Raw genomic sequence first — 26,857 nt, 5'->3', positions numbered from 1 at the left:
GAGTGAACTATGATGGAAACACAATTTACGCAAAATAATTTATGCCTTAGGTGTGCTTTTGACTTGGTTTAGGCTGAATTAACTGTACAAGTTTTAAAGGGTTAACTGTTGAGAATCTTTGAGGAATATCAATAGCCTACCTGTCTCCAGGTACCACAGGTCTTTGCAGCAAACTTGGTTGTTCCAGGCTTTGCGGTAACCATCTCTGCCACTCCATACATACAGTCTATTGTTAATAGACACAGAGCAGTGTCCAGCTCTGGCCCTTGGGATATTATCCTCTAGAGTGTCCATCAAGATAGTTTCCCACGACATTGTGTCTGAAAGGAATAAAAGGTTTGTCAATTATCAAAATCTATTGTAAATAATAAAAAAAAAATGTTTTGATTGACTATCTCATCGCTTCTACGATTCTACAGTTTATTTGTCAAACCTACCTAGATTTAAACAGGCCAAAGTGTTGGTGCACTTCCATTCCTTTTCATGTGTAGCTACTTTGACATCATCCATAACCAGAGGGACCCATCCACCAAACACAAACATCCTATGGAGAGATCAGTGTTAGTTAACACCACACCAACATACATCTCTATATTAAGTCTTGAACCAAGTGGTATCTGTTAAAATGTGTCATTTAAACTTGCTTGAGATTGTAACTCACTTGTTGGTTATAGTAGTGGCAGAATGGAGACTGCGAGGCAGAGGTGCCACGCCACTTATGGCAGGTTTGTTCCAGGTCAAAGTATCTACAGGACAGAGCAAATTGCACAAAGTTTGCATATATTGATCAAAGCTTAGTGTTATTTTCATATTCTCACGTATTTCTCTCACCTATATCTAAAGTCCACAGATCTCCAAGACGGCAGCCACTCATGCCGCCATAGATGATGAGGCGAGACTTTTTGGATGTTTTCTCTGTGTAGACGACAGCAGTGTGGCTCTCTCGAGGAGGGGGCAGCACACCGTATGTAATGGGGATGTCCCAGCCTGCTACGTTAGAGCCAGGGCGTAGCTCGAGCGTATAAAGGTCATTCAGGTATCTAGTGTGTGAATGAAGAAATAACAAGAATTCAAGATCTGCAGCTTAAAAAGTCCTAGACCAAGACTAGTCCTAGTCCAAGACACGGATTAGTGATGTCAAAAGAACCCGTATTCGATACAAAAATAATGATGTAATGTTATAATATTATACTCCATTATTTTCAGAATGGGGGTGATTCATAGTGTGAAACTTTAAAGGCACTTCAACATACACCAGATCCTCTTATTTTGAAATGTTTGCACTTCACTGCTTCTAGCTGCTTATTCAAGCAAATAAGGGATATAAAATATGCACGCCTACAATAATCTACAACGTATAATAATATAAACAATTAACAAGTAAACATTGTTATGTTTCATCAACACTACATCATCATCAATGGTTGATCTTAATTGATAGCTTGTCATAAATTTCCAATATTGCTTAATGATTGTGGCTTAAACATTCACAAGCCCCCGCGTGCTTGGAGAAAATAAAACAGTGCCACGTTTTCACTTTGAAGGATGCAGCGCATGAATTTGTTAAATTAAATAGTATACTTTTGACGTTTGATAATCACATTAGGTCATATCACGATTCCGGTCTTTCCGGCACCAAATTTGAGACATCTTTTAATAAAAATTACAACTTTTGGAGTATCATTGAAGACATTTTATGATCTTAAATTCTGAAAAACTGAATTTAAGACATAAAAACTTTTTAAGGATCCATGGGAACCCTGATAACTTTATAGCGGTTACTAATGCTTGAATCTTCAGTCCTTCACAATGCAGATGATCTGCACTAAAAACAATAGCCCATGAGCCCCGCCACGCCTGCGCGTGCACATATCAGCACGTCGCCGGTACATTGCGAAGCACACACAGACCATCTGTCTTTAAATCGCAGCCTTTTGCAGTTAAATAATCCCATATGATCATGTCACCATTTTGATGTAGTTTTGAATAATTATAGAGCCCTGAAGGATCGTAAAATTAGTCTACTGATGCACTATGAAACTAAATAGCCAAATAAAAGGCTCATTAAAATCATTGCAACGTACACGATTGTTGAATTTTATTTTGTCAGCAAAATACGTGGACAATCCACGTTTCGTCCAGCCATAATATTTATATAAATAAATAACAGCATTTTGCATTTTAATAATAACAATGGGCCATATAACCATCGTCTTTTGCGTAAGTGTGAAACTACGATCAATAACGCAGAACCGGAAAAGACTTCAAGTCAAAATAAAGCCTGATTCCAAATAAAAGTTTGACGCATGAAATTTAAGACAAAATTCTTCACATTTACATAAAATATCCACCTTATTTTTCAGCAAAACTAGGGTGCCGCCATTATCAACCTTGAATGTGGACCACTTCCGGTATCAGTAATTTCCAGCTATTTTAATGATACAAAAATACTACATAATGCTGCTTCATATTACAGGCTGGCAAATATATGTCATCATATTATCTTGATATTCATACACTCATTGGTTTTAAACACATATAGTTTTACTATATCGCATTTTGCCATCGTTTTATCACACTGTTGCACAGGCAGAATGAATCAGGAGATCAGGCACTGACAGGACAGTCCTCCACGCATCCACAAACTTTACACAACCAGCAGAGAGCAGAAGGCTGCTGAGCAAATTGCTGCTTTAACTTTCTTAGCACCAAAACTGCATCTGGTTTCATCTTGACAAATTAATAAGTACATTTTACTCTCCGGTCTTGTCAGAGAGCAGTCTCTCTTTCTTAGCAGGTACATATAAATGGAGGTTTACATGGAGATAGGGCTGCACGATTTGGACAAAAAGTCATATTGTGATTATTTTGAAAAATATTGCGATTGCGATTTGAGCTGCGATAATATGGTAATATTTTCCACATGTTCAACTGCAAAAAGGCTACTGGGGTTTTCACACTTGAGCCATCTTATAAAGAACCAAACTGAGACCTTTTTCAGTTCACCAACAAACAAATAAATAAATTAACTGTGAAACAAAGTCTTCTTCATATTCAAATGTTACCATCCACTGTGTACCTGTTTTTGTCAATTTTGCAATAGGGTTTCAGCCCACTAATCATCATCATTAGTTTTTGACACAGTCAATTTGAATATTAGGGATATTCCAATCAGGATTTTAACATCCGATACAGATCTTAAATTTTCATCTCATCAATCAATGCTGATCATTTAACTTTTTATCAGCAGCTCTGTCAAAACTGGTTATATGTAAGTGTGGAGCGGAGGGGGGGCGGGGCCGGGTCGGAGTATCGCTCGCCCGGACCCCAATCGGCCTGATGAGGCGCGAGGGATAAAGGCGGCCGGTGACGATGGTTCAAGAGAGAGAGAGAGAGAATTACGGGCATGTCCGTCATGAGTGTGTTTATGTTTGTGCTTTTGAGTTTCATTAAATTAGGATTTATATTGACAAGCGGTTCTCGCCTCCTCCTTGCCCATTCTTTAACAGTGTTACAGTAAGCTTTCTGCTCAATGTCACTGTTAACTGAATTTCCCTGTCAGTAATACCATACTTTTTGCCTAGTTTTTGCTGTCAAAAATAATGTTGATTGATTGAATAATTCAGTATACACAAAATATAAATGTTACTCTTTATTCTAGGCCTTAAAAACTAGTAGGCTTATACAAACTATTCTTTACTGTATATAAGATAGTCCTAAAGAATGAGGCTTAATGTCAAACTGAAGTTGAACTGATAACCCATTAGTGTAATTACATTTAAAGTGAAAATTTTGGTTAGTTTGTCACCATTTCATTTTAATTATATAATTAAGCAATGCATTATATTATAGTAACTAAATATTTGATATAGATGTATTATATGCATGTTCCTTTTCATTTTGTTGGATGTTGGCAATATTAGTTCCGCTTTCACTTGTTTCCGCAGGGACTGTAATAAGGGCGACACGCTCTCTCGTGAGGGAAACAAATGAAAGGAGAATGAAGAGATGTTTCTGGACTCTACAGGTGTTACTGTTAATGATGTTTGCTCAACAATCATTTAATAAAGATGTTTGAATTATAGCCCATCTTGTATTCTGCAATATTATTATGATGATACCTGTGCCTTGCAGAGACTGAGATGCTGCTACTGCATATAATAATAAAAAACGCTTCACGCAGGACGCGCCAGTTTAGTGTAAATAAAAGGTTTAGCGCACACAAGCAAACAGAATCGAACTCAGAGCATTTCTGTTACTCTAAGCATGAGAGGGAATTGTGGAGCACAGAACTGCTCTGAAAACACTGTAACAATGCTCTAACTTAATATAGACTGGACAGAGCAAATACACTTTGAAGGGAGCAGACTATTTATTTAAATCGCAGCCCTTTGCAATTTAATAATCGCACAAGGTCATATCGTTGTTATGATTTTATTTCGATTAATTGTCCAGCCCTAAATGGAGAAAAGAAACACTGAATAATCACGATCCCGGTTAAGAAAGAAGCAGATTTTATAACCAACTCTTCAATACAACACACAGCATTTATTTTACTATAAATGCTGAAGTTAGAAAAGAATCCAACATTAGGCCATCATTCTGCTGTACATCCAGTGGTTGTGTGATTCACCACTGCTTACTTCCGCGTTGCAAAATAAGGTGGATAGTATGCATATAAGTAGTGTGTTGCCTTCTTGAGCATCAATGAATGTTTGCACCTTCTGTAATAGTTGTGTGAAATACATATGGGACTCTTTGTTTTATTTTTTTATGTCTGCGCTCCCAGCTGTGAGCTTACTGAGGGCAGATTCGCAGAGAAAGTGAATCTGATTCAAACTGCTAACCTGAGCGAAATTAGTTCAAACCCTCTTTTTTTAGTTGATTCATGAAATAGACAAGTCATTTGGGGTTTGTTTTTGTTGTCGCGTGAGGTGCAGCGTGCTCGTCAGAAACAGAATGGGTGAAAAGGGGCATGAGACACACTGGTGTGTGTTCTAAAAATGTATTCAATAACTCAAGGTATCTGACAAAACTGCATATGCACGAACACACATCCAAACTGTCGCCAATGGTGACTAGATTTTAAATGAGTGTTGCAATCAATTATTTTGGCTGCATTTGTGACCATTTTAGCCACACACTGAAGCCCCGATAAACTGTAATAGGCTTTGTTGTTTACCTTGGAATATTGTTTTTGGGATCCTCGCTGTCATTCGCCAGTCCACCAAACAAATAGCATTTGTTTCCAATTAGAGAAAAACTGTGGCCCAGGCGGGGACAAGGTGGTGGGCCATTCTTCTGGGCTTTGGGCTTCAACCGTTTCCACTCCCACCTGCTGGCCTGTTTAAAACATTTGACACAACAATGAGCTCTTAATAAAAGGCTAGAGCTGATGCCACAAGAAAGAGGTCATGGGAATAACAGACATGACAACAGCTTTCTTTTAAGCTCAACCATTTTTAAACTTAAGACAATGAGCTTACCTGTAGTTCATAGAGATCGTTGCTGTACTTTCCATATTCAACCATGCCCCCGAAAACAAGGAGTCGGGTGCCGTCACACACAAATCCATATGCAGCACATCCAGGAGGAATGTCACCCCGGACAGCAGGAATAAACCACTGATTGGTGGCTGTTGAGAAATGTTTGCAATGCATCATAGTCTTTCAATTGGTTCAGCTGAGGCAATGTAGCACAAAAATGGAACACAATATGACTAAAACGTAAACAAAGTTTAATTGGTTAGCTTATTGTGTATGGTTTCAACAAGAGAATAAATAAGTGTCAACAATATGTACAACATATGAAAGCAGGCTAAGGGAAAATTACCCAGCCAGCATTATGCCACGATCAGACACAAGTCAATAACTTTAAGGCAATACATTTCTGACTATATTTTCATACGAGTTTTCGGACCTTTGCAACACGACTCCACATTAAACAGAATCATCCGCACCAACAATAAGTCTCTATTCCACTCATTTGACACCACAAGTATTTACATGGCAATGCGGAAAACCAAGTGGGCGTGGCATGTGTGTTGTGATGACGTAGCAGGCGTTCTTTTAACCCGCCATTTCTCTTTGCATTTTTCCCTGGCGTGCCTGTTCCGCTGCTTGGCTAGTGCTGTAGCGTTCGCTGGCTAGCTGACACTTCAACACAAACACTTAGCACTTATGGTTATACACAACATCGCTACAAAACACATAGCAGCTCACCGTACAGACAAATAAGGGTTATTCAGCAATCAAATGGCAAATTACTGAGTGCAACTCCAAATGCTACATATCTGACTCAAATCAACAGTATATTTTGAATTAGTGCACATTCTATACGGCTAGGTAGCCGATGATCACTAATGCAAATATTATTTTCCAGGATGCCTAGCCGCTAAGTGCTTGGCAAGCTAATGCCACTGTGCTACCACTGTATCTTTGAGCAATTAGTCCAAAAATCGATGCAAAACGAGAATACAAGGAGCTCTGCCAATATGTTAACACTTGAATTATTCCAACGGCCAAATAGACTATATGATAACACCAATCCTAGGCCGAAGAGAGAGCAAGAATCTGGCTAACAAAACAACATAGGGTGCTACAGACTACACAAAGTAATAATCGATTACAGAAATGGCCAAAACAACCACATTATTGTACCTGTGTTATAGACGTGCAGTTCATCCACAATCCCTTCATTCCCTCCGCCGAACACTACCATCAGCTCTTTTATGGCCACGGCTCGGTGTCCGTGTCTCGGGCGAGGAACCGGACCGGACCAACCCAAAACCCTCTTCCAGCGCAGCTGCAGAACCGAGCCCGCGGTGCCTGAAGAAGCCATGTCCACTTCTCTAGCGAGACACAAATCCCATGCAGTCTTGGTTTTAGTTTGGATGCAAACAGCATTAGTGTGTCAAAAGCTCTGTGCTATTAAGGATTAGCGCGCTAGTACTGTGTAGCTTTGAGCGAGCTAAATAGGTCACATGAAAATGTTTGAATACCTCACGTTTTCTGCACGAATCGCGGTGTTGTTTGGCAGAAACGTCTATTAAAATATAAGTTAACTTTAAACGTGTTTAACACGAAAAGACGAGTATAACGATGCTAACCGGTTAGCCAAAAATATGGGCGACCCGCCATTTTAGCGGCAGAAGTAGCTTTTCATCATGAGCGAATGAGAGACGAACACCAGCGGTTCATAAACCAATTCCAGAAGAAAGGAACGAAAATAACTCCAAAGCCGTAGGTTTGCATGCAGTTGGACTCCCGTGAATTTTTCCGTAAACCTCAATATGCATAAAAAGTGTGGCGGGTGCCTTTTAGATATGAAGCTGATCTCGGTGCAGATTTGGATGCCTCCATCTTGTAGCCCGCTTGCAGCACAAGCGCCCGATTAGCTGCTAAGCGGCTAGGCTAAAACACACACACACAAGCTAACGAATAAAAATGGGCGGTGAACCAAACATATCAGCTTTCATTGGAGTTAATGCTATGTGAGGTATCATGAAACGAATTGATAAATGCACCGATCAAACAACAGTTTTAAAGTGGAAGTCTGCATTAATAAAATGCAAATAAAGAGAATGATTTTTATGGGTTTGTGTGTTAAGAGTTGATTTGTGGATTTGTCATGCATCTTGTCTTGATCAACCAAACAACCCACCCCTTTTTATCAATAACCCTAATATACATGTACTTTTGAAATGAAAACTCAATTTCTACAAATTGCACTGAGCCACTTACTTGACTTAATACACTTTGATCTCAAAACAAGACTAAAAAGCAACTTACATTGGCTGCTGCTGCTATTAACTGCATTAGCACGCTAGCTGAAATTTTCAATGAGATATGGGCATCCAGTTAGCAACAATGCTAAATTGTTCATTAAACGATGCAAGTCCTACATGCTTAGTCGGCAGAACAGAGAAAATGTTACATGATTCATTTTTGCTGTTTTATTTATTTACTTTAAGAATAGCTTAATGACATTTCATTCGAGTTGCACAGTTCAGCTTGAGTATTTGTGCTATCCGCTTAGCTTCCCTCAAGAAAAATGGCGGATGTACCGTTAGCTGTTACAGAAAGCTGTAAAATACTCAGATTCTCTCATTCCGTTGCACAAAATACTTACTCGTTCCAATTTGTTAATTTTTTTAAGCACGAGTGAGGACTTTTATAACGAATTCAACCCTGTGTGCGCTTTTCACTGTAGATAATGCTAAGTCTACATCATTTCATGCCGCCCAGGAAGCCGCCATCTTCTTGACAAGCCCTCAGTAATTAAACGGCGGGGCGGTTCAGCCTCCAAAAACGCTTCGCTCACTACCGCAACTCTACCATGATGCGCTGCGATTACACTATTTAATTCATTCCCATTACGCGTACTCACTACAACTCTAGAATTATGCTTTACAATGCCTAATCCCTAAAAAAGAAAAAAAATAAGGTGGAAATGAGTTTCCCGCCAAAATGCCACAGGCACTACATTTATCGTCACTATTGTAAAATTATAATAAACGTATACTAATGTAATAAACATTAACACGTATTATAATCAAAATGATAAAAGAATATTCATCAAACATCGTTAGACGCGTTCTGTTATTTTTAGGTTTATTTAAATTTTTCCTAGTGACTTTATTATAATTAATAAAATATACATGCCAAGAAGACATTAAAAAAACAATGTGAAATCTGTTGTTTACTCACAATTTTTTTTTTTTTTTTTTGTATGTAGAATATCTTATAAAAGGTGAGCCAGAAATAATATCAACACAAACATGTTTCAAAAACTTGGACTAAAGGACCAGAGTTGTAGGAAAATAAAACAAAAGTAGAATTTCAATTTTCAAAAAATGGGAGATTTCTATACCTCCAACAAGAAAATGCACTTTAAAACAAAACAGCTTAGTTATGAAAATGTGCATGACAAAGGGTAAACATCTTTTTAGATTTATATGTGTACTAGAGGTAGACCAATAGGTCTTACAGATAAATCTGCGCATATAATCGGTGCCTTCGTTATTGACAAAAATCTATAATAGTTGTTGATAGTTTTTATTTTGGTAATGGTAAATGGTCTGCACTTACATAGTGCCTTTTTTAACCTTAGCGGTTAACAAAGCACTTTACACTGTGTCCCATTCACACTCGTACACCAATGACAGCAGAGCTGCCATGAAAGGTGCTAGCCTGCCATTGGGATCAACTTGGGGTTCAGTGTCTTGCCCAAGGACACTTCGGCATGTGGATTCATGTGGGCCGGAAACCGAACCGCCAACCCTGCGATTAGTGGCTGACCCGCTCTACCACCTGAGCCACAGCCACCCCATTTATTCTTCCTTTTAACAATGTGGCCAGCGCTGGAGGATTCTACAGTTCTTATAATAGCGTCAGATGTGAAATAAATACATTTGTTTTAAGACTTTCATCGTTGTAACATGCATATTCATCCATATTTTTATAATCACTTCAATGCATATTTTGTTATTTTAATAATACATTTTTTGAAATTGTAGTGTAGGCATGCAAAAAAAATGAAATAAAAAGACCTCTGAAGGTGTCCTGTGGTATGATGTTAACAGCAGATCCTTTAAGTCCTGTAAGTTGCGAGGTGGAGCTGCCGTGGATCGGATTTGTGGTCCAGATCATCTCATAGATGCTCAATCGGGTTGAGATCTGGAGAGTTTGGAGGCCAAGTCAACACTTTGAACTCTTCATCGTGTTCCTCAAAACATTCCCGAACAATGTGTCCAGTGTGGCAGGGCGCTTTATCCTGATGAAAGAGGCCACTGCCATCAGGGAATACCATTGCCATGGAGGGGTGTACCTGGTCTGCAATTAAAGTTAGGTACGTGGCACGTGTCAATTGACATCCACATGAATGGCCGGGTTTCCCAGCAGAAACATTTCCAGAGCATCACCTGCCTCCGCTTGTCGTCTTCCCACAGTACATCCTGGTGCATTTCTCCTGGTGTGTTTCTGGCTTGTTTATAGAATAAAGTCCCGCGTTATGCAACAAATCATTCAACCAAAATTGGAACTTTGGTTGAACAATAAACTTTATCTGGGAATTCATTAATTATGGACTCTATGTGTCTATACCCGTCATAGTAATGAAAGACTACGACATATATAAAAACGATCCACCACCTTAGTTATCGGCATCTTCAAAATCCACTAACGGTCGATCTCTAAAGTATACCACCAGTTAGTCCTTTACAGGTAGGTTAGTTATTAATGTTACACTGATTCTTGAGATACGGGACAAAACATATCTTACATTCAAAAGTCATCTTTATGTTAAAAATCAAGAAATTAATAAGAATACTGGACAAGTTAACTCTAAAGGAAATGGGTATACTCAGGGCATTTATTACTTCTATTTAAATAAGTTCATTTGGATTTTTTCAAATGCATGCTCTTTACTTTGAAGCACAATTAAATAATGCAACCAATTCATAAATATCAAATAAAAGATATGGATCTGTAAGATATCAAACAATACATAATGTAATTTAAAATTATATTTTCAATAAATTTTTTTTAAAAAAACTGTCCATCAAAATTGTGTCCTCACTTTGCTTCAACTCCTTAAGATTTTTTATAATCCTGAATAAATCAGACAATATCATGGTCAGCAAACACTGGTCGGTGCCATGATGATTCAAATTGACAGTTTTCTATTTCTGGTCTCGAGACGCCAAGTCAAAGCGGCCAAAATGAGCGATCTAGAGGAGAACAACCACTTAAGTGTTACTTGGAGAAAAAATTAATTTCTGTCTCAACTTGTGACATTGTTGGCTGTCATATCAACTCAGAATAATTAATGATATAACGTAAATAACCTCTTACCATCACTTCATGTTATCTACACGGTCTATAAAAAACAGTCGTCTCGACTCAGTGAAGTATCGGCATGTATTTTGACAATGTTTACAAATGTAATACATTAAACATTACATTACCCACTAAGAATATACGCCAATGCGAGTGAAAACACTTTGATTTGATTGTGGAACACTTCCGCATTAAGGAAAAAGGTGGATAACTCTTAGTATCACTTGCCCACTTCCTGCTCATTGTGGATGCAACAGTAGGACACGTGGTCTGGCAAGTTCAATAATATTTTATATTTGAAACAAACAATTTTTAAGTCATTGCGGTCACAGCTTCAACATGTCAACTCTGTCATTCCCACTATGATAATTTATGTTAGAATTGTGAGATACATTTTGAAATGTTAGTTTAGGTTATTTTGGCAGCTTTAACAGAGAAAATAAACAAAATGTCTCCAAATGTGAACAACGCATGGTTAAGATGGAAAAATATTACATTTTGTCAACTCCGTCTGAATTTGCAGAATGGTGTGAAAACAGAAAAAAATTAAAAAAAAATGTTTTTTATCACTTAACTTCTTTACTGAACACCATTATAACAAAGACTTAAAAATAGCATGCTTTTTAGTGTGTCTGGCAAAGTTGAAACAAATGACAGCAAGATGTACATTATGAAGTAAATAAATGTAAATTTTCAGAAGAAAATAATGTTTTATAAAAAACGTTTTTCTTACATGGTTCGTTAACTGACAACTTTGTCTACAACTATATCCATTTAAAATTAATTTATAGTAAAAAAAAAATAAAAACTCCTTTTAAAAATATTTTGTCCCTTATCTCAAGGATCAGTGGTTAAATAGTATTCTCATAAATGTAGGTGTTTTCACCATAATCCACAAACATGACTTTTTCACCAAGTCTCTGGGAACGGAGCTCAAAATACAGCCAGATATAAGATCGCCAAAATAACAGGCGTATAATAATAAATGATGCACTACTTCTGACTCTGTCAATATTTACAGCTATACAGCTTGCACTAAAGAGCTTGCTATTACCATAAATATAATGTAATTCTGGAGCTTTGGCAGATCTGAGGTATGTACAAGTATTTTTCTCTTCCACTGCTGTAAATAAGTGTACCATAAAGGCATTACAAGAATTTGTAATGTAAATATTTTGTAAAATATGTTTGTGCGTGCTTTCCTCCAGAGTTGGTCTTATACTGCAGTAGGTGACTGTACATTGGTTTCAGAGGTCTCACTCGCAAACTCATCACTCTCTTCAGGCTCTCTTGTTTGAGTATTCATCCCTCTATCTACAAAACAATGAAAAAGAATAAGTCTACTATTCAAAATGCAAATATAAAACAATTTCCACAAGTATAACAGTAATTCTGTTAATAGATTTTGGAATTATCATCTGCTAGAGTTAGACCGATATATCGGTTTTACTGAGTAATTAGTTCCATTAGTAGATTTATGAAACAACAGGTTATCGAAAAAAATCAACGGGCGATAGTTGCCAATATTTTTGTTTTTCAGCATGTCTTCAACTTCCTATCTTACAGAAAAAAAATCTCATCATCATCTCACTGTGTGTATAAACATGCACTAGGTCTGTCAATTGAATAAAACATTTTATCAAATTAATTACATGACACGTCAATTAATTAATCAAATGTATCGCAATTAATCGCAATCAACATTATTAGCTGAGAAAGGCCCTCAAAATAAAGATTATTCATATATATAATGCATATTCATTCAAATATTTATAAATATAATATGTAGGGCCTATTATAAATATATAATACGGATTGAAATTCAGTTGTAAAAATAAATCGCATTATTGTGGTACATGAATAAAGCATTGATTAGACAATACAAAGTGGATTAAGAACTCAATATATTGTTTGTTTTATTCTCATATCATGAATATCATTGAATAAGACTACAGTTGACAGCAATCTGTTTTGCATTAAATTTGCCTATGTGTCCAGTTCTCATACAAATGTCACTCTACGCACATGTGCATGCTTCAGACAGACTCATATGGAGCATCTCACTGATATTCAGCATCAAAAACAATGCACTTTTAGGTCGCTGTGTCCAGTCAAAAGAGGTGGAAACTTGGAAAATCGAGTCTCAGTATTCCTCTGTTTTGTTGTGCTTCCAAATAAGTAAGCCAGTCGCATTCAGTGCTGCACAGGGGGCATGATTAAGTGTATTACATTTTTTAACACTTTATTTAAATAATTAAAATCGGTGAATATGGTGGCTATAAAAAGCTTAATTTGGTAAATACTTTATTTCAAAATAAGAGTCCCGTAATAATTAAGCACATTTCGGGCTTGTTTATATTTAAAAGTCTAACAATATGCCTCAACTCTTAATTTTTCTGGTTATTATTGGGATTTTGATTGCACATTTGGGACTTTATTAATTATGTAGGCTACAATGTTATGTCTGTACCCATCATAGTAAGGAAAGATTGTTATTGGCCTTTTCCACCACCTTGATTATAGGTATCTGCAAAATCCACTATCGGTCGATCTCTATCCTCTGCCACCTTCTCAACTCAGCGTTTATATTAAGTAATTTGCATTTGTTTTATTTAGATTCTACATAACTATAGTTGATTTGGACACTTACATGAGTCACCTGATGATAGCAGATCAGAAGTCAGAATTCTGCCCTCTTCATAAAGCTCCATCTTCTGGACAAGTCGCTGTCTCGCTGGATTAATAAAAACGTTCTGATCAGATATCTCTGTAAATAACCAGAAAGAGAATTAGAGAGGAACAACAGGAGGAAAAATACAGGGTTGTAATAAATGTTACTGAGAAAACAGGCTCATTTGTAGATTTCTGTTTTTCTGAATCTCATTACCTTTATTCAGATTGGACTGTGAAGGGTTATCATCAAAATAACCACTTGATTTAGTGCCCAAAATTTCACAGGCCCTACATGATGACTGCGGAGATCTGCTAATGTGACTTGTTAAGTACTGAGAGAAGCCTTGACTCTCATCCGATTCACACGGCGTTCCAGAGGACTGTGAACCCCATGATTCAGCATTCAAATCTGACTCTGATATTTCAGTCTGGGTCACCGCAGAGGTCAAAGTGGGAAAGACAGGCTTGTTAAGGCAGGGGTAGGTGTTCTCTTGAGGGTGGAGTTTCGAGAGCTGATGGGCAAGAGAGTCCAGGGTGCAGTTTTCAGAGCGCAGAGGCACAGGCATGGATGGATGAACCGATACAGGAGACATTCTGAACATAGTTGATCTACCAGAGGCTTTCAACCCTGAATGTACCTCTTGGAGTTCTTTGAACACCTGTAACACACACAAAAAAAAAAAATTTAATTGGCACTTAGGTAAATATTACAATATAGTAGGCCAATAACTTTTATTACAATTGATCTGTTAATTATAACTGAACACATATAGCATACAAACGGATTCCCCTACTTCAGTCATTCGAGGTCTCTTCTTTCTCCGTCGGTTTAAACATTGACATGCCAGTTGAATGATTTCCATTGAACCATGAAGGGCAAATGTGTCTTTAGTCATCAATCGAGGATCCAGATGTTTTCTGCAAATGTTCTCTGCGGTTTGAGAAGAGGACATCTCCCGTGACTCCTTCCTTCTGCTGAAACTTCTTCCATCATCCTCCACCTCTGTTACCAGATCTTTCTGTGAGAAATAAGAGCGATAAACCACCAGCAATTAGCACTAACACTGTATAATGTGAGACTAAGAGACTAGATATGACTTCAGATTTCCTTACCAAGTAAATAGTTTTGGATTGGCCATCGCCCTCTAGAGCCCTTCGCCCAGTAAGTATCTCTAACAACACCTGTGGTACAAGAGAAACAGAGCATTTGTTTACAAAAATGACATTACAGTACAGAAAATATAACCATCACACTTTTTATTTTAATTTAACAGCACATTAAAGTTTATAATGTATAATAAAATAACAATTAAAGCTGTCGAAATTAACACATTAAAGCATGCGATTAATTTAAAATATTTCACAAATACATTTTCTTAAACCATTTTCCCATTAGATTTTTATATTTTATTCAGCTGAACACTGGTTTGAATAGGGAAGAACCTTTGCTATGTGTCAGGGTACATCACACACACCCCAGCAATTTTGTGCCAATGATCAAGTGATGGAGAAAGGACCACTCAACTTTATTTTTTATTTATAAACAAACCCAGAACGAATTTGTGATCAGACAATTTGGTTTAAGTATCATTACATGTGCAGTGCCAGCGCTAAAAGAAAAACAAAACGTTTTCTGCAAGAGCTTTATCACATGGAGTTTAAAACAGAGTGAATCATGTAAATGCAGCTTCACGATTGCGGTAGCAAAGTGGATAGCCAAAATTAATATTGTGGAGAATGAGAGTTTAAGAGATTTAATGCACACTGCAATGAATACGCAACCTATACAAGGTATTTCAATTAGTCAACCTTACACTTAGGGAAACATTTAATTACGTGAATTGGTGCTATTAAGTGTATTTCTATAATATTATTATTCTTGTTACATTATGTTTAGTCTTCTTTAAAGAAAAGGAACTAAATGCATTTTGACAGAAAAAGAAGTATATATTGTCAAACTGCAGCATTTTCCAAATCTGTGATTAATCGTGATTAACTATGAAAAATCATGCAATTAATCTTGATTAAATATTATAATCGACTGACAGTACAAATAATAATGCATTTTTATTTGTATAGCACCTTTCATATCATGTCATTTCAAATATGAAATTAGATATTAAATGCAGCTCAAAGTGTTGAACATATCAGAAAATAAAAAAAATTTAGAAAGTGATTGCAGGGGCCTGGGTAGCTCAGTGAGTATTGACGCTGACTACCACCCCTGGACTCATGAGTTTGAATCGAGGGTGTGCCGAGTGACTCCAGCCAGGTCTCCTAAGCAACCAAATTGGCCCGGTTTCTAGGGAGGGTATAGTTACATGGGGTAACCTCCTCATGTTCGCTATATGTGTGGTTCTCGCTCTCGGTGGGGCACATGGCGAGTTGTGCATGGATGCCGCCCTATGTCTCCGCGGTAACGCGCTCAACAAGTCATATGATTGATGGTCTCAGACACGGAGGCAACAGAGATTCATCCTCCGCCACGCAGATTGATTCACTGCGCCACCACGAGGATTTAAGAGCGCATTGGGAATTGGGCATTCCAAATTAGGGAGAAAAGGGGAGAAAATCAACAAAAAATAAAAAAGTGATTGCAATAAGAACAAATATGACGTAATAATGTAAGTATAAATTAATAAAAAGGGAAATGGAAATAATGGAGAAAAAATGCTAAATACATATGGAAAAATATATATATATATATATATATATATATATATATATATATACACATATATATATGCATGCAAACATATGTATTAATCAATTGCTATTTTAAAAACAAGCATGTGTCCTCAAAGTAGTGATTTGCAATATATATTAAGCTACTTTGTTACACTTTATAATTCAGTTGTAGTGTTAAATGCCATTTAGGTCCACATTCGAGATTTCTCTTACCACTCCAAAGCTATAAACATCAATCTCCATGCCCAGCTGTCCATCCTTCAAGTACTCTTCTGGGAGGTATGCGAGTGTCCCTCGTACTGTTGAAGTGTGAGCTATGCTGGACGTCTTGCCTGGAGTTCTGTTGGGGTTCTGACATAACCGTGCCAATCCAAAGTCCCCAAGCTTGGGCTCCAGGTGATCCCCTAAAAGGATGTTAGAGCTGTAAAGGAAGAAACATGACTGGTTTGTGAGAGTTACCAGGTGATAGCCTGATCGTTAATAATCCTCGAACAAATCCCCCCAAAAAAGAGCATGATCTGTAACAAAATACAAAAACACTTGAATAAATAATAAATTCTATATAGTCTATATTCTCAGCAGGGACTAAAAACAAAATTATTTTCATTTTGGTTCGTTCTGAGCAAAAACAGTATTTTTTCGCTCCAATTCAGAAATTTCGCAGCCTCATTTCCAAAAGGTTACGGTTTAAACAAAATAAAAGAAAGGTTAATAACTTAAAAATTATAAAGGATTTTTTTTACAGTATATATATATATATATATATATATATATATATATATATACAAAAAAATTAAGCCACACAAACTCTTCCTAACTTTCGCTTCTGCTGTATTCATTTAAAGTGATTGAAACGAAAGAAGCAATTTTCAAGAATTCATTTTATGTTGGCAAATTATAACGGTGGCAAACCGTTATAAAAATCCAAGAACACTCGCTAAATCTTTCTGGTGCTGGTATTTTAGTGACACCAGTGGCAAACAAGTGAGTTACACCGAAAGCTTAAAAAATGCTTTTTTCACTTAAAGGGGCACTCATCTTGGACTTACACCGACACCTAGGGTGTGTATGCAGCATCATTCAAACACAGAAGTTTTTAGTGACTGATATCACTTTAGAAATGTACTATTCATTCAGCCAGGATTAATTTAATCTCTGAATAAAACTGTCCAACAACAGGGCGTTTACTGAGATTAAGTGAGAAGTATTCAGCTGGTCATGTGATTCTAGCATGGCAGCCCCCATGAATGGGACCCTCTCCATGTAGAATAAAACAGCTTTTATAAGGTTACTGACAGACTGGATACTTTTTATTATGTGAGTGCTCATGGTTTTATACATACGTTTTAAAATTACAATTCATTACTTCATAAAACTTTTGAAATAAGGTAAAAATGTCTGAATGCACTTTTAATTAATCCCATCAGCATCGAAAGCCACTATGCAGTGATTGCTAGTTTTACAAATGTAATTGTTGCAATCAGTTTCACTCATGTCAAGGCACCGGCAGAGAAAATTTCATTCCATCAATGTGCAACTAGAGATGTGAGTTAGTACATATACGTAGGTCAAAATGTTTCCTACATTTTATGTAACAGCAAGGTAGATTCAAGCTTTTTCATGGTGGGCTTCGTGAACAGAGCTTGTATTAACACATTAACGCATAAGTGAAGCCTCCTTGGTTGACCACGTGCAGTATATATATTTTTTCATATTATTACATCATTCGCAAATGCCTCATGGGAGGAGTATTTTTTCCAAATACGTTTTTGCTGTGAATCAAATGTTGTAGAGTTGTGACTCATCTCAGAGCTGGATCGTTTGGTTTAATTGTTCTAAGGGTGTTGAAGTAGCTGCGTTCAAAGTCACTGTGTGTGCTGCCATCAAATGATTAGAGACCAAATGTTGAACTTAAACTCACCTCTTGATATCTCCATGAATAAGCGCAGGTGAACAAGAATGCAGGTACTGGATAGCTTTGGCAGTGCCCACTAAGATATTTACACGCTGTGGCCAAGAGAGGGCATCGCTGTCCTGAAAGAGACATGTATTGTGAATAACACCAGTCCAATGCCTAAAATGTATATAATTCACACAAAAATGATAATTACTCACTCTCATGTCATTCCAAACCTGTTTGACTGTCCTGACTAAAAAATAAAAAAGTAACTGAAACAACAGGGTTGTCAATATCTAAAAAGTTGCAAAAAGTTCTTGCATGGCATATTTGAATGTATAGGAACGCAAATGTGATTTGACAGTGGGGCTGGATGATATGGCTAAAGAATAATTTCTCCATATTTTTCAGCTTAAAGGCGATATATGATATACATCTTGGTAATTTTGTATTTGCCCTGAAATGGCTCAAAAGAGATTTTTATTTATTTATTTTTTAAATCAGAGGAACCATTATTTAATCTAACCTGCCATTGTAGCCAAGTAGAACAAATGAATTAAAGGCATTGAATAAAAATCTATTAAAATATAATAAATGGCATGTTTCCCCACAGTTTTTACTAAATGAACACAAGGGAGAATGAGATCTATTTAGAATTTTCATTGTTATGCACATTTATAATTTATACACACTGATACACAGTATATGCTTAATAAAAAGCATTATCTACCTTCATATATTTTTAACCTTGAAAATGTACAAGGTGTGGAGCTTTTATTTTGACACTGAAATTGTATTGTGTAATTTAGTTTGCAATGTTCCACATTTGGTGAAACACTGTCATCTCCTCCTTTTCTGTTATACTGTGCCAAGTTTGTAGATTTGCATAATAACTTGTAGCAGTTACTAATGTTTGGAACTGCATGAATGCTTGAACCTGCAGTACTTCTCTTTCACGATGCATGTGAACTGCTGCTCTAAATCGCTAAAAACACAAGCCCATGAGCCCCGCGTGAGCACAAAACAGCACACATTCTGAAGCGCACACAGACCATGTTCATCTGTCTTTCTTCGCAACCTTTTGCAGTTTAAGAATCACATATGACCATAAAGCCATGTTGATGTCATTTTAATTAATTGTGCAGCCCTGAAGGATTGTGAAATTAGTCAACTGATGCCCATCATGAAACTAAATGGGCAAACAAAAAGCACATTAAAATAAATCACGATATACTTGATATTTTGTATCATCAGCAAAATTATCGCAATTATATTGTGCATATTCGATATATAGCACAGCCCTTTTTGAGAACAAATGGGCAAAAATGTCAGCGTCTCTCACACAAAGCTTTTGTTCATTTTGGAGCGCGACAGACCCTGTGCCCATTCACTTTCGTTGTGTGTAAAAAGAACACCCAGGAAATTCTTCAAAACGTATCCTTTTGTGTTCCACGGATCAAAGAAAATCAAACGAGTTTGACAAAATGTGAGGGTGAGTAAACAATGACACAATTTTTTATTTTTTTGGTGAAGTATTCCTTGAAGAGGCCATATTGTTTAGAGAGGTAACTCACCTCACAGTGCAGCAGGTCCTCTAAAGAGCCATTTGGCATGTAAACATATATGAGACAATATGTCTGTCCTTCTATACTGTAGCCAACAAGGTCCATTATGTTGGGATGTCTGTATCTGTGGGGTAAAAAGAGTGTTAAACAAAGCTTGCTACTTTAGATTCAACTACATTTAATGAGAATATTATAGAGTAGGTGAAGGGAGCAATGCTTGAAAGTGTTGACTGAGAAAATGACCTAATTATGAGACTAAAGGATGAAAACCACCCACAAAAAAGTTTTGGAGGGTGGGCTGGAGACTTTCAGTTTTTTTGGGACATAATTTCAAGTGGGCAAGTCCCTTTTGTGCTTCTGCAGAACAAACATAAATGAATCACAGCCAGGCTGAAAGAAGCTGATTAAGAAAAACAGGAAAGACAGAATTAAAAGCAGAAGGTACATGAGAACTAAGAAAAAGCCACAAAGCGAGAGGCTGGATGGAGAAAGTTTCTTACTGTGATAGTTTCTCCAGTTCAGTCTCGAAACTTTCCTTTACGACATTCCAGTCCAAATGCGAGTCCTGATCAAAACATCAAAAGAAAAAGAGACAGGAAAAGAGTAGAAAACAGAGAAAATTCAAGAATTGCACCTGCAGGTAGGATTAATTACTTGCATCCACCATCCCCAATTCGCTTAAGAAATTTGACAAATTAGGCCTAGGGTAATGGTGCAAATACGGCAAAAATAAGCGCTGAATGCAAATTTGCCCACCGCAATTCCTTAGCATGTGGGTCGTTTCTGAATGCTAGTTTGTGAAGGACACTACGGACTACTACGATTTGGCATGTTTTACTAGGACTACACAGCATCACTCAACCATTGTGATCCAGGCACCCAAATAGGCTCTTTAAAATGCTGAAATTGCACTTGATTACATTGTTCCTGGATATGCGCACAGTTATAATGCTCTTCTCAATTATTAAATGATTTACTGCTGTTAATCACTACATAATGAACAAAAACATCCCTTTTAGGTAAAATTCAGTTGATTTAATTACATTTAAATTGTGCCAATGCTTGAATGACAATGACATAAGGCCCAAACATGCTTCACACAAGTGCGCAGACGCATCTTGCTACGCAAGCTCGACTTCAAATGTCGTTGCATTGTGAAATGTGTCAGAGCGCAATTCATAACCTAACGCAAGTACACTCTGTATTCGCAGCATTGTAGCAAGGGGCACTACAGCAGATTTTCTTTTTTCAATCAACAACTGTCATGGTGGAGTAGCAATTTGAGGAGAGTCTTGCCGAATAAGTTTGATATAACAAACATATTTTTCTGTCGACTTTTCAGAAAATAAAAAGCGCACACTCCTCAACTCTTAACATGTTGACTCCACCACATCTGGTTTCATGGCCCCTAAAAAACTATTTTGCCCTCTTGTGGTCTGAGGTTTGCAACCGCCAGAGCCACGCAAGAGCACACATAATGTATGTACAATGTGACCACGTGCTGATGAAGCAATCACCGTCTGCGTTTGCGTACTTGCGTGAAGTATGTTTGGGCCCTTAAAGCTGAAGTGTGTCTGTGTTCAAATATTTTCCATAATATGCAGAGACAACTGTAAGTAAGCCATTTGTATATTAATTTTCTTGAAAACTGTTAACACTGTTTTATATGGTGCTATAAAATCAACTGTTTTGAGCGACTTGTCCATACCAACACAATAACATTTTCTCAACCAATGGCATGAGCTGGGGTCAGGACTATCTGTTTTTCACCGATCAACAGAAGACGTGGGGCATATTCAGAAAGCTGTTTGAAAACAAACTGTCTTTCTTCAGAGGAAAAAAATGAAGAGAACTGTCGGGTCCTTATAATTCAAGTAAACGGGTGCCAGCACTTTGACGATCCAAATGTCACATTTAGGCAGCATAAAAGTAATCCACACAACTCCAGACAATCAATGAGTGTCTTCTGAAGCAAATCAATATGTTTGAATAATAAATAAATAAATAATTAAAACATTATTAACTTTTAAAAAGTGCTTCCTGCCAGCAGTTGACACATCACGTAGCTGTCGCGTGACGTAACCCTGTCTGAAAAGTTCACGTGTTAATTCAGAGCCCTGGACGAAAGAGCCAATTTAAAGTTAAAAACATTTTAACTATCATCTTGTTTCTTACATAAACCAATTGTTTTGCTTCAGAAGACATTCATTGATTGTCTGGAGTCGTGTGGATTAATGATGCTTAAATGTGACATCAAGTGCTGGCACCAGTTTACTTGCATTATAAGGACCTGACAGTGCTCTATCTTCTTCTAAAATTTCTTCTTTTGTGTTCTGCTGAAGAAAGATAGTCATACACATCTGGGATGGCATCAGGGTAAGTGAATAATGAGAGAATTTAAATTTTTGGGTGAAGTATTATTTAAGGTCAAACTATAATTCGTTCATGAATAACCGTTTAATAACTTTACCACAAAACTTTGCTGAATGTGACAGCAATTATTAAAAACGACTAAATGTCCATGATATGATGTGACAAGCATCTACTGAAACACTGACGTTTTTGTTACTTCCACATTTTTCTATACTTTTATTCATTGCTGTTGATTTTTTTTTCTGTTGTAGTACCTCTTTCAGCTTCTTCACAGCAAACTCTGTGTTTCTCATTGTTGCTCTGTACACGTGTCCAAAACCTCCTTCTCCAATCTGCTTGCACTTTGAAAAGTTGCATGTACCTCTCTGTATTTCCTCAAATGGCCAGCTCATCGCAGTGGATAAGACAGGCAGGGGGTACTTGCGGTTCTCGCATGGGAACTATGAACAGACACAAATGCACCAGTGGATTAAAAACTGAAAGGAAGAGAAATATGACGCACAAGCTAGATTCATGCTGACTAATGCCACAAAAAGCTCAAAGAAAAGTACAATTTGTAATGCTTGTGTATTGAAAATTAATTATTGGTTAATTATGGTTATTATTGAAAAAATTATTAAGAGTTTTTAATCAAATGAATCACCTCCTCTTCCATTTTAGAGACTCTTGAACATATGGAATCCAGATCAGGGGGTGGAGGGCCAGGCTTGGGAAGAGGTCTGATTTCTGGAGAAAAAAAATGAGACTATTGAAAGAACATTTAAAGATCTTAAAGACATGAGAATCTTATTGGAAGAGCTGAAGTCAGTAAGATTTATGTGACTTAAGCTCATAATGTTTGACTCCAGTTTGACAGGTTCAAAAACTGTTTAAAGCTCAGAATAATATGTTACCAGGGACAGGGAGAAGCTTTTCCACATAGATGTCAGTACTGGGTTGAGATACAGTTGATTGTGGTACTGTTGAAACAGACTGTTGCTCTGAGCGAGACTGCTGAATATGTCTCCCTGTGGAAGTGCACACAAAAGTACATTAGGAGACGTATTATTCAAGTTCTTTACAAGTAGTGTCTGAACAAAACAAAATCAGATGGTACATACATTCTCTTTATCTGTATACACTTCTCCTATACAATTACTAGAAAGAAAACATTAGATCTCCCTAAGATCAGCTCTAAAATGTACCAACAACCCTGTCAATGGTTAATACACAATTTGTTTATGTATATATATATATATACATAAACATATGTATACATTTGAATGGCTAAAATTAAACTATTAGTCTACATCATATATATATATATATAAATATTCACAAATAGCACCCCCAGATCATCACCGATCCTCCATGAAATTTCACAGTGGGTGCGAGACACTGTGGCTTGTAGGCCTCTCCAGGTCTCCGTCTAACCTTTAGACGATCAAGTGGAGGATTGGTGATGATCTGGGGGTGCTTCAGCAAGGCTGGAATCAGGCAGATTCGTCTTTGTGAAGGACGCATGAATCAAGCCACGTACAAGGTTATCCTGGAATAAAACTTGCTTCCTTCTGCTCTGACAATGTTCCCCAACTCTGAGAATCAGATTTCTGAACCTTTCCCCAAGTTAAAACATTAGTATTATGTTGTTTATAAATTAATATGAACTTGTTTTCTTTACATTGGTCTAACACGGCATCTTTTTGGTTATTTTGACCAGTTGTCATTTTCTGAAAATATAAGTATTATATATATATATATTATATATATATACACACACACACTGTATATGTAAACCCTTATCCGTCAACTATTAACCAATTTCTTTCAGTTTCAGAGGCAGATCAAGTTATTGCATTTTAACGAACAAAGATGAAAACAAATATCTTGACATGCACCCACGAATCATAAACATTAAGACTAGGAATATGTATAAACAATGTAAATAGTGTCCATTTTTACTTCAAGATCTAAATATGAGCCTAATTATTTATTTGTCTTCATAGATATTGGCAGAAAATTTAATTTGAGACATCTCTAGAGATCAGAGAAACAAGCATATGTCATCACGACAGAAATATGTGACCTGACAACATCATGCTTGTTTTCTTAATTCAGTACTTGCTAATACAGTACCTGAGTTAAGACCTCAATTAAAGTTATTGATAAGCTCTCTGGTTAAGGCACACATTGTAGATGTGGTGTAGACAATGGAGGCAACTAGGCAATAAGACGACAATGAGATCAAAATTGACATACACTCAAGGATGATATCACGGGGTCTAAACCACCGCAGGTCTTCAAGAATCTTCACAAGTTCTCCAACCATCCCATTGCGACAGCCCCATTTATGCATAAGTTCTTCTGTCCGTCTGTTGCTGTGCTCCAAAAGGCGCAGCTCCGTCTGATCAGATATTATCCGTGAAGCTGCATTGGAAATAAAAGCATTTTAATCACCCCTTACAAAGATTTACCACAGTTTCCACCAAAAAACTATTTTTTTAATAAAGTTAAATCATAATTAATTACTTTTAAATTTTGTTAAATTACAATACAAATTGAAAGGAGCTTTCAAAAAATTTCTGACTTTTTAAATATATTTATTGACAGTAGCGGCTAACAGCAAATTGCTTCAGTTGAATGGTAGTAACAATTTGACATGTTGGTAAAAAAATATGGTTACATTTCACAGTAAAATGCCAGTAATTTTAATGGTAAAAGAATGTAAAATGTTACAGTAAATACTGTAAAACAGGGTTCTCAACAGGGGCGTTCAAAGGATGCCAGGGAGCGCTGAGAGCAAATTGGTAAAGATAGCGATGCATCTGAATATTTAGTTTAGCAGTGTCAAATACAAAAGTGAAGGCACAACCTCGACTAATGCACCTGTATGGCTCTGTAGATGGATTCGGGCTAAGGGAATGAAGTAGGGGGGCGTTCATGAAAAAAAGGTTGAGAACCACTGCTGTAAAACATGAATTAGTTAACGGGTAGTTATCTTTACAAACACTGTAAAATTATGTTTAAACGTAATGTAAAATACTGTAAATATTTTGTTTTGTATTTTAAGATGAAAAGTATGATTTTATGTATAATTAACAATAAAACTGTATATTATGTTTAACAAGGCGATACATGTACTATTTACGGTAAACTATTAAAATTGTGAGTAATGTGTGAGTAACACTGTGCACTTATACATGTGTATTGATCCTGAAAAGGTCACTCTTTATGAACTTTAAAGGGATAGTTCACCCAAAAATGAAAATTCTCTCATCATTTAATACATTTTCATGCCATCACAGATGTGCATGACTGACTTTCTTCTATTGAACACAAGCAAAGATCTTTAGAAGAATATTTCAGCTCTGTACGCCCTCACAAGTGCAAGAATGGGTACCAACATTTTGAAGTGCCAAAAAGCACATAAATGCAGTGGTTAAATCCATGTCTTCAGAAGAGATATGATAGGTGTGAGTGAGAAACATCAATATTTAAGCCATTTATTCTTATAAATTCTCCACCCTGCCCATTAGGTGGCAATATGCATAAAGAATGCGAATCGCCAAACACAAAAGAAGAAACATTTTAAATATTGATCTGTTTATCACCCCAACTTATCTCACAGCTGCTGAAGACATGGATTTAACCAGAGGAGTCATATGGATTATATTTATGTTGCCTTCATGTGCTTTTGGAGCTCGAAAATGTTGCATTCATTTACTTGTATTGTGAGGACCAACAAAGCTGAGATATTCTTCTAAATATCTTCTCGTTCTGCAGAAGAAAGTCATACACATCTGGGATGGCATGAAGGGGATTAAATTATGAGATATTTTAAATTTTAGGATGAATTATCCCTTTAAATCATCATCATGTGGCCTTCTGTAGTTACTACAGTCAATATATTTTAAAGTGCAAATAGTTGTTTATGGTTCCAGATGGTTAGCATATGAAGTTAACGAAACAGCTATAATTACAAAGATTTACTAACGTTAAGCACACCAAAAAGAAGTAAATAAACAATTTCTGTAACAAGTAAGCATTCCTCCAATTACACATTTCCCCACAAACTGAACTTTTAACCTCACATTCAGATGGCTAAACGATTAGCGACTGAGCTAATCATCACGTTAGCGCGCTAAGAAGAAAAGTAGTAACACATCATTTTAATAAAAATTAAGAATACATAGACATATAATAATCTTACCGAATAATATCCAGTCCGAGTGTGAAAACGAGTCCACAAGCCGTGTAAAGTCATTCATAATAGATGCGGGTAAGTTGTACAGAAACTCATAGTCAAACTCCGCTCGAGACATTTTTCAAACACCTTCCGTTTTTTAAATGACCTAATTCTCTTTTGTTTTCTTTGCTTTGTACGTTTGTTTGTATGTATTTAATATGACCTGTTATTGTTTGACGTGGTTCTTGAATGCGGGAGTATCCTGCTTGTGGCTGTCACTACTCTTTTCGCCACTTTTATGTTACATACACCACAATAATTGTCTGCGAAATTACGAATCGTACTATGGCAAAGGCGTTGCTCATCAATATTGAATAGTTACCCTTGTTAAAGAGACGAGGCATCTCATTTAATTCAGGAGCCACGCCTACAACGACTTATTAATTCGCTACTCGCCATCTTACTGAAACGCCCACTTTCAAAACATCTGCCTTTCAGTCAATCACTTATACGCACTAGACAAACGTCACGATACCTAATAAATATTCATAAGCCAACACCTTTACCATGGTACAGTTCGTAAGTTCCTTTGCCTTCCATCACGTCAAAGAACATTTTCACATATTCCACTTCCTTTTTTCGCAATTAGTAATAGGGT

General features: G+C 36.8%; 2 protein-coding genes across 5 annotated transcripts in view; both read right to left on the bottom strand.

Moving 5' to 3' along the window:
- LOC127630852 (host cell factor 1-like) overlaps positions 1 to 8,264 on the bottom strand; it is a 32,592-nt gene extending 24,328 nt beyond the window's left edge. For 3 of the 4 annotated variants that reach the window (XM_052108681.1, XM_052108683.1, XM_052108684.1), the window contains exons 1-8: positions 8,131 to 8,264; positions 6,660 to 6,850; positions 5,487 to 5,635; positions 5,183 to 5,343; positions 832 to 1,040; positions 662 to 746; positions 438 to 544; positions 141 to 320 (exon numbers count right to left, since the gene is read on the bottom strand). In XM_052108681.1, the coding sequence (XP_051964641.1) occupies positions 141 to 320; positions 438 to 544; positions 662 to 746; positions 832 to 1,040; positions 5,183 to 5,343; positions 5,487 to 5,635; positions 6,660 to 6,840 (1,072 nt within the window). In that variant the 5' untranslated portion in view covers positions 6,841 to 6,850; positions 8,131 to 8,264. Of the gene's footprint in view, positions 1 to 140; positions 321 to 437; positions 545 to 661; positions 747 to 831; positions 1,041 to 5,182; positions 5,344 to 5,486; positions 5,636 to 6,659; positions 6,851 to 7,000; positions 7,368 to 8,130 lie in introns of those variants that run through there. The other variant, XM_052108682.1, reaches the window with a different exon arrangement.
- Positions 8,265 to 8,761: 497 nt separating this feature from the next.
- Positions 8,762 to 26,493, bottom strand: LOC127630798 (interleukin-1 receptor-associated kinase 1-like). The gene is made up of 14 exons (XM_052108588.1): positions 26,224 to 26,493; positions 24,273 to 24,440; positions 22,928 to 23,041; positions 22,678 to 22,760; positions 22,289 to 22,474; positions 20,162 to 20,226; positions 19,671 to 19,785; positions 18,121 to 18,233; positions 16,413 to 16,620; positions 14,625 to 14,693; positions 14,306 to 14,530; positions 13,726 to 14,170; positions 13,489 to 13,605; positions 8,762 to 12,152 (listed from the first exon to the last, which is right to left on the bottom strand). Exons 1-14 carry the CDS (start codon positions 26,333 to 26,335, stop codon positions 12,055 to 12,057), a joined length of 2,118 nt encoding a protein of 705 aa, XP_051964548.1. The 5' UTR covers positions 26,336 to 26,493; the 3' UTR covers positions 8,762 to 12,054.
- Between the last annotated feature and the right edge of the window lie 364 nt (positions 26,494 to 26,857).

Source organism: Xyrauchen texanus, chromosome 37, assembly GCF_025860055.1.
Source record: "Xyrauchen texanus isolate HMW12.3.18 chromosome 37, RBS_HiC_50CHRs, whole genome shotgun sequence".
Taxonomy (NCBI): Eukaryota; Metazoa; Chordata; class Actinopteri; order Cypriniformes; family Catostomidae; genus Xyrauchen; species Xyrauchen texanus.
This window is presented reverse-complemented; position numbering and strand designations above follow the sequence as displayed.

Excerpts from the sequence above, each read along its gene's own strand:
- LOC127630798 (XM_052108588.1), bottom strand. The coding sequence starts at position 26,335 with ATGTCTCGAGCGGAGTTTGACTATGAGTTTCTGTACAACTTACCCGCA. Across the intron at positions 23,042-24,272 it reads CCGTGATATCATCCTTGAGT|GGAGACATATTCAGCAGTCT; the intron begins GTATGTCAATTT and ends GCACTTCCACAG. Across the intron at positions 22,761-22,927 it reads AAAGCTTCTCCCTGTCCCTG|AAATCAGACCTCTTCCCAAG; the intron begins GTAACATATTAT and ends TTTTTTCTCCAG.